We start from the raw sequence: 10609 nt of genomic DNA, 5'->3' as shown, positions 1-10609 counted from the left end.
CATTATGTTGAGATTATAGTGCCAGAAAACATTATATTCTAGACTAGCCCTATGACTGTTAACCTGATTCCAAGAAGCTGGGAGTGCTGGAATTCCCCTTCAGTCCCAGAATTTGAGGGGTACCTTCATGGGCACCCCTCATGCACCCATGTGTTAATGTGTTCCTCTCTGCACTAATGTTCATCCTAGCACACCATGGATAGTAAACAAATCTTTGTTGCTATGAACTGAATGAAATTCACAATACCTACGGTACTTCTATGTGCCTATCCCTATGCTATGGGGTCTGCGGAGACTTATTTTAAGGTTCTTGTGTTTTTAGAATTCACAGTCAGCCTCTGCTGTGAAGGATACACACAGTAAAGTATTGCCTCTATTTCTACAGCAAACAAGATTTTACAGAGCACCTACTATGAGTCTCAGGTTTTGATACTCCCTGGAGAAAACGTACAAGAGGAATAAGACAGTCTCGTGGAGGGAACGTAATGATATTGTGGCAGGCGCTATAGAAGAATTGCATCCAAGATCCTGGGACATTTACTGAGAGCTTAGTATTACTAGATACTGTCTCTCGTACCTTCTTTCTTCGACCTTCCTTTGCTCATCTACCTAATACCTTTCTCGGGGTAGGGGCAGGATGATTTCTCTAGGCCTCTTTCAGTTTTATGATCTATGACCATCTTAACAAAAATGTTCAGAAAGGCCATTGCTAGATGCTGGTAATTTGGGACAATCTGAAGAAAAGGGAGAGGCAGAGGAGGTATCCATTTTCTTTTAAATTGTTTAATAGATCATATATACGCAAGAGTACATAAAACCTACACATACAATTTAAAGAATACTTATGCACTGAAAACTTGCATAACACGCACCCAGGTCAGAGAAATCTTCGCCAGCCCCCTGGAAACCCTCTCATCCACGATACGTAATAATTGTCTATTACAGTCACCTCTCCCCATCTGCACTGAGATAACTACTATCTTGACATAATAACAATCACTTTCCTGGTTTTTTAAAAAATATATGTCATATCTGTAACTACCCTGCACCATAGCAACTGTTCAGCTCCATTGTTCCAGGAGGGCGCCCATTGCTCAGGTGGGTCCTCTGATGCATTTTATTGTTGTTCATAATATTTGGGGCCACTTCCTAAAGCACCCCCACCACCCTGCCTTTGGCGAGATCTATTTCCCTGCGCCACTGCTAGGATTGGCTGTGTCACTTGCTTAGGCCAATGGAATGTGAGGGAAAGTGACAACTGTCATTTTAGATGGGAAGCTTTAACAGGTGACATAAGCTTCCCCAGGCTTGCTTATCATTCTGTCATGATGCCTGGAATTGTCCCAGAGAGGAGCTAAGGGTGTGTGTGTGTGTGTGTGTGTGTGTGTGTGTGTATTGAGCCTCAGCTCAATATAGGATATGAAGGCACTCTAATCTCAACATAATGCCAGTTACCAAAAAGAGGGGAAAACCCTACATCTACCCAAATCTACCCTCAAGGAGGATATCTAATTTTCAAATAGACTTCTTACTTCACTCAGACATATCAGAGAAACCAGCAGGTTCTCTGAGAATAGCTAAGGAACGCTGATGGAGGCCTTCAACATCTTGGACAGAATTCAGCATAGACTTTATCCGCTGAAACTATCTCCAGACCCTCTGACTTGGACTGTCTTTCCAGCAGAGAACTGTGTGTTCTTCCTTCCTGAACCACTAACTCATTTAACCAACTCCCCATCCTCTTTTGTTTCCCTAGCAGGAAGCACTCTTTTTATTTATGTACTTCTCTTACATAGTGTGACAATTCTTCATGAAATTTTTGTCTAGGATAATAAGGCCCTGAAAAAAGTGAGAGTAGAGACGGCCACTTTTAATACAGACTTTGGGGTGCCCGAAGCGTGGCCCATAGAGTTTGGACCCTTGAATTCCAACAGGGAAAGGATCCAGGCTGCTGCGTTGTTCTGGTTGCCACCAAGTGGTAAAAAAGCAGCCTGCAATATTCCCTGGGAGTAGTGTCACTATATGCACTGAGAGCTGTTCTGACTGTGTGAATGCTCCCGAGACTCAGAGTCGACCCCCGCTCAAAGAGTAGAGTTCGGGCCGTGCCGCCTCCAAGCGCTGCATCCTGGGGATGGAGAGGCCTCCTCAACCACCCTTGAAAAAGATTCCCTGGGAACCTTGGATTTGTCCTGCAGCACCTTGCACGGATCTTCGAATGGTGGAGAGATAGCAGAAGACCGGACATAGCTTGCATTTCCCCTGGATTTGTTTCTTAGTTAAGAAATATAACTAAATAAGTTAAAAAGAACCACTGACTCACTTTTATTTAACTTTCTTTTTTTTTCTTCTTGGGCCCTGAAATACCTCTGGAACAACATATTCCCATCAGTAACAATGGCTGGCAATGACAGGGGTTCTTCCCGGGCCTGGCGTGGGAGGAGGAGACATATTCCCCTTCAAGACTATGTATTGAAATATGTGGGGTAAGTGTTACATACAGTTTCCAAATGCCTTCAAGTGATATCTACTCACCTTCCAAAATCATATATATATATATGGATTTTAATTATGTTCAGTTAGCCAACATGTAGTACACCATTAGTTTTTGAAGTAGTGGTCAATGATTCCTTAGTTTCGTACAACACCCAGTGCTCCTCACAACACGTGCCCTCCTTAATACCCATCACCTGGTTACCCCATCCCCCCATCCCCCTCCCTCTGAAACCCTCATTTTTTTTCCCCGGAGTCCAGAATCTCTTGTGGTTTGTCTCCCTCTTTGATTTCTTCCCATTCAGTTTTCCCTCCCTTCCCCTGTCGTCCTCTGCACTATTCCTTATGTTCCACATATGAGTGAAACTTTATGATAACTGTCTTTCTCTGCTTGACTTATTTCACTCAGCATAATCCCCTCCAGTTCCATCCATGTCGATGCAAATGGAGTATTCACCCTTTCTGATGGCTGAGTAATGTTCCATTGTATATATGGGCTACATCTTCTTTATCCATTCCTCTGTTGAAGGGCATCTCGTCTCCTTCCACAGTTTGGCTATTGTGGACATTGCTGCTATGAACATTGGGATGCATGTGCCCCTTCTTTTCACTACATCCGTATCTTTGGGGTAAATACCTAGTAGTGCAATTGTTGGCTCGGGTCATAGGGTAGCTCTATTTTTAACTTCATATTCTAGACTCTACATTGCCATCCCCTGTATTATTCAAATAACTAACATTTCAGTAATGAACATTTTACAAAAATATTTATTAATATTTATTAACCCATATACCAAATTGGAGAGGAGACTAGTTTTTTTTATTCCTCTCCCTTTTGCCGATTTTGTTTACAGAATATAGGTACAGTAATTTATTTTATAAAGGAATATAACTTCCTTTATTAACAATATTATCTAGAGTAAAAAGACAGCAGCGATGTATAATGAAATGGCCAGTACATGATGGGACCAAAGCTGCACACATTTTTACATCAGCGAGCTCTTAATTTGTGGCTTCTGGAGCAGCCCAGTGCCATTGCAGAAAATGGACGTAGTCACTTTGTTCATTGGTTGGATCGTAAGCACATTTTTTTCTTGAAAGAAAACAGCGCTGTTGCACCGAAAGATATATTGGTCTCTGCTTAGAGGGCTCCCATTCTAAATTACACCTGATGCTAGGCCTAAGGGGATTGCATCATTTGTGTAAAAACAAACAGATAAACCCTGACAATTTTCACCCTCTATTGTTTTACTTTTCCTTCTTTGTCATTTGTTCTCAGATTCATTCCTGGCATGTGGTTCCAGCCTCAATTCATTCAATTCCTGGGAACTCATGGATCCCCCATCTCACCTCAGCTGGTAGCTGACCCCAGGCAGGTGTGAGCAGCCCAGTCCTGAGGCCAAGTAATTACCCATTTCTGAACTTCAAGTGTCTTAATTCAATGTCAAGAGATAAAGAAGTCAATGAAGAAATCAGATTTCTAAGAAGAGTCTCTTCTAGAGCTCGTGGTCAAGGGCTCTAAGACATAGTATTGCCCTTTCTGAGGTCTTCTGCACAAAGCTAGTGGAGAGCAATTCCCCGCTCTAAGAGACGATGCAATGGTGTTGTCCTGACCTCCTCCCATACAAAAACCACTTGGAGACAAGTGCCAAGACTGGAACTCAACACTGGAAAGTCTCTTCCAGTTCCTAGCCACCTTTCCCATGCTGCATTCCGTTCCCTCTGTGTGCCTCCATCTGTCCAGGGATCTGGTTTCCAGGTAAAAGAATCAGAAGAGGATTATGGCTGGGAGAGGCCCTACATATTATCTAGCTAGCCTCCCCTGTGCAGGGGGGATGCCCGAAGTCCACTGAGGGAAACTACTGGGTTCTGAGGCCAAGCAGATATGCTGCAGAGCCAGAATAAAGTGCCAAAGCACCTGGTCTTTTCCCTGCCTGGGCTGCCTCCCTCTGCTGTCTGTGCCTTCAACTGGATTATGCAAATCTGGAGTCAGGTTCCCTCCTAGTCTCTGAAGTATTGAAATTGGGCATCAGGGAACTGTTGATACCCCATTGCTGGCCTCTCTCAGCAGCAGCTGAGACAGTGGAAGCTTGCAGCACAGAACAAGCTTGTTCCTCCAGCAGCTTCTTCCATGTGGCCTGGGACCAGGAACTAAATGTGAGCTCTAACAATTCTAAGACTCTGGAAATCTGAAATGTTATCATTGTGCTTTTCACCCCGTGCCAGATCGCATTCCATCTCACAACTGGCTTGAGATCTTTCTGAGCAAAGGGCATCCTACTTCTTTCTCAATCCCTACGTGTTAAGAGCTCAGTAGTACTCTGATAAATGAACAAATGAGCTTGGTTTTGGAAGGCCTGGATCTGAGTCTTGGATGAGGCTCTTAGAGCCGTGGAAACCTCAGTTTCCTGATCTGGATGAAGGGGGAGCTAATTCCCACCTTGGCCAGCACAAAGGTCAAGCAATTGGTGCTTGGCACTGAGTGAATGATGGTCCCCACACATGGGGGGTGCGGAATGCGAGCTGCAGGCTCTGCATTTCCTCAGCCCTTGTTTCTCCTTGGCTCCCTAGGGTGTCGTAGTCATCGTAGCACACGATATGCAGGATACTTGGAAGAGTGGGAGGGTGAAGTGGTAGGGAAAACAGGAGAGTGGAGACCCCTGAAGGTCTGGGTGGGTGTGATGTGGGCCTAAGCCTTCCAGTCTGCCCTTTCCACTCAGGGTCACTACCCAGTCCTGCCTCCCCAGCCCAGCTCCGGGCCCTAGAACTCTCTCTTGGGACTTCCCTCCTCCCCATGCCTGGCTCTTGGCTCCTGGCCCAGCTGCCATAGAAACAGGTGCCAGGGTGACAAAGGATAGTGCTGGGTCCTGTTTCTTCCTGGTCCTGTTGATGAGGATTTTCAGACCACAGAGACTGAACTGTTCTGCATCAACCTGGGCTCTTTCTGTGTGCTCACTCAGGCTGAATTCAAGCTTCCATCTCTGCCAGCAGGACCATGAGTACAAGCCTGACCACTTGTGAGTGGAAGAAAGTCTTCTATGAGAAGATGGAGGTGGCCAAGCCAGCTGACAGCTGGGAACTCATCATAGATCCCAACCTCAAGCCCAACGAGCTGGCTCCAGGCTGGAAGCAGTACCTGGAGCAGCATGCCTCGGGCAGGTGAGCAGTCCAGGTGGGAGGGGCCCGCAGGCAGCCCTGGGGGCATCTTCCAAGGGAAGGCAGAGAGATACATGGAGCCTGGTCCTGGGGTCAGCTCAGGTTAGGGGGCAGGGAAGGAAGTTCTAAGCAGGTCAAAGAGGCCTGGGTTCTAATCCCAGCTGTACCACTGACTTCCTGGGCGACCTTGGCAAGTTGTGTTCTGTCTTTGGGTCTTGGTTTGCTACTAAACGAAGAGCTATAATGTCCCTATGATCTCTGATATTTTAGATGTTTTCACATTTTCGTAATCTCTTAAAGAACGGTGGGGACTGAGGGGAGGAGGCCCTGAGGTCCACTGAGGAAACCTTTAGCTTAAGGTTGGGGCCTGTGCTCTGGTCCTAGGTCTGTTTATAGTCAACTCAGTCTGATTTGATTGGAATACAAAAACATTTATTGTCCACCTGCTATGTTTTGGAAACTGCCTTTGTGGCTAACTAATTCTGTGAACTTGCAAAAAGTCCCTTTCTCTTTCTGGGCCTCAGTTTTCACATTTGCAAAACCAGGAAGTTGGCCTTAGATGATAAATTAAGACCCTTCCAGCTCTATTGTTTATGGGTCTGTGACAAAAAGACTTAGTTTCGGGCATGATTTCCCTTAGGTCCTTAAAGCCCAGCGTCCTATACCTTATAGGAACCTCATGTCTTCCATAGTGCAAGGAGTCCCTGAGGCTAAGGGGACACATCCATCTGAAGCCCACATGCCTCTCCTTCTTCTAGACTGTGATTTGGCATCAGGACCACAGAATTCCCTGCCCAAGCTGCCTCAATCTCACCTTCAGGGCCTATGCAGGCCTCCTCCCTGAGTCCACTGATTCAAGGACAGATAGCACCCCTAGGCCCCCAGGGAGGCCAACAGGTGGCTGTGTTTTGGGGGTATAGACACGCAGAACTTGGCCACACAGAGTGGGTTGTTCATCCATGTTTGTACGGTACGGCATGCTGTGGGGGGTGATAAGAGGAGGCAGGCTGCGAGTGGGGAGCTTCTGTTTGTACTCTTGTTCTAAGACCCGTAAATATTAGAGTGAACTTGTCTTCGGGACAAAAGACAGAGAGGCAGACATTGGTTGGTTGATTTCAATTCGCATCAATTCCAGAGACATTATTGTGCACCTGTTATATGCTGGGTCCTGGCTCTGTCTCTAGCTAGCTGTGTGTGCACAGATGGCTCTCTTTCTCTCTGCTTCTGTTTCATCCAATAAAACGAGGTTGACTAGATGATCCTTAAGGTCCCCTTGTACTAGGTCTGCTGTTTTGAAATTTAAGATCTGAGTTCTAGCTTGAGGGAGAGGAAACAACTCTGGATTGGCTTGATTAAAAAGATGTAGAAGAAGGAGACAGAAAGCATGAAGCTTCCAAGCTGGCTGTTGAGACAAGTGCAAAGGCCTGGGAACTTGGGCCCTGGAGCCCAGGGGCTCAGGGGATGAGGGGCTGAGCTCCACGGGCTCATGGTTGCTCCTTGCCGCAGGCCTCAGCTGGTCCTGCTCCTGGCTGGTGACCGGTGGCTCCCAGCTGGCCTCAAGCAGGCCTTCAGAACTGTTGCTCTCGTGTTATCCTGTGCACAGGCTCATTCTCCCTGTAAGTCATAGGATGCATTAATCCTAGTGCCCCACAGCTCTGGCCCAGCATAAGTGGGGAACCCCTTCTGGCTTAGGACCCATCAGGTGGCTCTGCTGGCCAACCCGACCTTGGGCTATGCTGGGTACTGGTCTGTGCTTATGTTGTCCATGGGATCCAGGCGTCAGGGGCAGGCTTGGCTTCATGTCTACCCCCATAGCCTGGACTGTGTGGTGCTTGGCATAAAGTAGGTTCTAAGTGGTGTCTGTTGGACTGAATGAGTTCCTCATCAGAGGCCTTTTGGGCCATCGTACAGGGGACCCAGAGAGTCAGCAGTGAGGGAAGACTTGGCCAGTAGATCCAGTAGATCCCTGACTGTAGACAGGTTCTGGAAGAGGTTCCTCTCCGGATGGAAGGAACTGTCCTAGAGGTAATGAGTGCTCCATCACTGAAGGTGTGAAAGCACTGGGTGGGGGCTGAGGGAGTGGAGCTTGGCTAGATGAGTCCCAGAATACTTCCTTCCACTATCCTTGAGGCTGGGACTCTAGGAGGCCCACTTTGTCTAAAGTGTGGCCTGTGTGCATGTAAGTGTGCAGGAGTGCATGTGTGTGCAGAAGGATGCAGACTAGGATCCACTTTTCCAGTCTCTGTGGCAGGGCTGCCGTGGGGTCTGGCAATGACTTGGCAAGGGGTAAGAGAGTGTTCTTTTTTTTTTTTTTTTTAAAGATTTTATTTATTTATTCGACAGAGATAGAGACAGCCAGCGAGAGAGGGAACACAAGCAGGGGGAGTGGGAGAGGAAGAAGCAGGCTCATAGCGGAGGAGTCTGATGTGGGGCTCGATCCCACAACGCTGGGATCACACCCTGAGCCGAAGGCAGACGCTTAACCGCTGTGCCACCCAGGCGCCCCGTAAGAGAGTGTTCTTTGTGAAGGTACAAGGACCAAACTCTGTAGTCCTCCCCCTGTTGGCCCATCACCCATCCACCAGTCCATCTGGTGGATTCTTGGCAGCTATTCTCTGAATTATTCTTGGTGGTCTGTGCTCAGTGGTTAGAGGCATCTCCTTGTCTCCCCACAGCAGGTTAGAGGCATGAGAGAGACAGGTAAAGGCAGGAGAGATCTGAGTGCAAAGAGCCTTATTGGACACCATCACCCCGCAATTCACAGATGAAAAATAAGGCCCAGACCGGGGGAGTGAGCCCTGTGCAGCTTACAGGTGCGTGTCCTGAGTGCATTAAGCTTAGGGGGAGCTGAGGCCACAGGAAGATGTCCAGGAGGCAGGCTGGAAAGACTGCTAGAAGCCAGATGGCTTCAGTGCCAGGCTCCTGAGGACACTGCTCCAGGCCCGGGGGAGCTCACTGGGAGGAGGAAGAGCCTGTGGAGCGCTAAGGAACCCAAGGGACAGCGAACAAGCAGCCTTTCCCTCCAGGCACAGGCACACAGGACCCTTCCTTTCTGGGCTCCTTCAGGGCAGGCTGTCACTGGGAGGGAGGCCGACCCATTCTATCCTTCCCTCCCCTCCCCGCAGGTTCCACTGCTCCTGGTGCTGGCACACCTGGCAGTCGGCCCACGTGGTCATCCTCTTCCACATGTACCTGGACCGCGCCCAGCGGGCGGGCTCGGTGCGCATGCGCGTCTTCAAGCAGCTGTGCCACCAGTGCGGCACGGCGCGGCTGGACGAGTCGAGCATGCTGGAGGAGAACATCGAGAGCCTGGTGGACAACCTCATCACCAGCCTGCGGGAGCAGTGCTATGAAGAAGACGGCGGCCAGTACCGCATCCACGTGGCCAGCCGGCCCGACGGGGGGGCCGCACCGCAGCGAGTTCTGCGAGGCCTGCCAGGAGGGCATCGTGCACTGGAAGCCCAGCGAGAAGCTGCTGGAGGAGGAGGCGACCACCTACACCTTCTCAGGGGCCTCCAAGCCAAGCGCCCAGGAGGGTTCGGGCTACAACTTCTTCTCACTTCGCTGGTGCCTCATCGGGGCCTCTCTCTGCCTGCTCATTGTCTACCTGCAGTTCTCCTTCCGCGGCTCTACCTTCCTTTAGTGGAGCTGCGCATGTGCGGTGGGCGTGGGGCGACCGCTCTGGTTGTGATTCTTCCGCAGAGTCAACGTATGCTCTGGGCAGCTCTCTCTGGGCCTCAGTGCATTCCTCTGCAGAATGGGAGGATCGCTCTAGGGGATATTTAATGGCCCTTCCATTAAAATTTACACAGAGGGTCTAAGGAGGATTTAGGCTTGGTGGTAGTACTAAACCCACGGGGAGGTATCTTCGCCCTCCACTTCCTCCGCCTCCATCTCTACGCCTCCTTTTGCTTCATTTCCATCTCCCGCATCCCATTAGAACCCTAGCAGGTCCTATCGTGCCCTGGCCTCGTCTCAAGTTCGTGTTCAGGTGCCTCTGACCTGCCACGGTTCCCCTTGGAGCAGACAGTGATCCCACCTTATACACTGATACTCAATGCATCTTGATGTAGTCCCTCTCTTAGAGAGTCGGCTCCCACCATTCTGAAAGTTTCAGATTTTTACTTAGGCGCTAGAGCTGCACTGCCCAGTTTGGTAGCCATTAGTCGGATGTGACTATTGAGATTTAAACTAATTAAAATGAAATAAAATTAAAAATTCAGTTCCTCAGTTGCACCAGCCACAAACCAAGTGCCCAGTAGCCATATGTGGCTAGCGGTTACCATATTGTGCTATGCTGATATAGATCGTCACAGAAATTTTGACTGGACAGCACTAGACTAGGGCTTGAAATTCCCACTTAAATGTATGTGGACTCATAAAAATAAGAGGGGACCAGGTTTAAAGGTGCATCATGGAGACTTCTGGGGTCAGGGACAGGTAGGGAGGTGGTGTGTTAGAAATACACAAATAAATCTATAATCTCTCTGTGTCTGGCTATCAGTGGTTTGGAATTTGTGGGTCCCAGTGTTGTCTAAACTTATTTCCTGGGAAGGAGGACCTGTTGAAATTTACTACAAGATGACAGCACTCTCTCTCAATCTCTCTTGCCTTCACTGTGTGTGTGGGGGGGGAAGGGGGGTGTCTTGGAGAATGCATTCCTGTGTCTTAAAGGAATGTGTGAGCTATGGCCCCACTAATTACACATGATGCAGGGAGATGGTCCTTTGCCCTCCTGAATGAAAACACCTTAGCAGCTGATTCTGTGGCTCTCCTTATTCCTGGGGATGGTGAGGGAAGGGGCATATTAGGCAGATCTGCGGATGTGGATCTTTCAGGGGACAGTGGACCTATGTGTCTCCATTCAAGGGAGGTGATGACCAAGGGGAAGCATGAGTAGTGGAGGCAGGCAGTGCCAGTCTTCCAGCATCTTCTCCTTTTCCCAGTCCATGAGACTACCCCA

The 10609-nt window shown here is 48.7% G+C and overlaps 1 protein-coding gene across 1 annotated transcript; it reads left to right on the top strand.

Annotated features, from left to right (window-relative positions):
- The first annotated feature begins 5485 nt into the window (after positions 1–5485).
- RTP2 (receptor transporter protein 2) lies at positions 5486–9289 on the top strand. Its single transcript, XM_045811205.2, is given in 3 exon segments — positions 5486–5649; positions 8772–9045; positions 9047–9289. Coding segments are annotated over 3 exon segments (681 nt in total).
- The last annotated feature ends 1320 nt before the right edge of the window (positions 9290–10609 follow it).

Source organism: Ursus americanus, chromosome 4 (genome assembly GCF_024610735.1).
Source record: "Ursus americanus isolate L20-20 chromosome 4, mUrsAme1.1.p, whole genome shotgun sequence".
Lineage (NCBI taxonomy): Eukaryota > Metazoa > Chordata > Mammalia > Carnivora > Ursidae > Ursus > Ursus americanus.
This window is presented reverse-complemented; position numbering and strand designations above follow the sequence as displayed.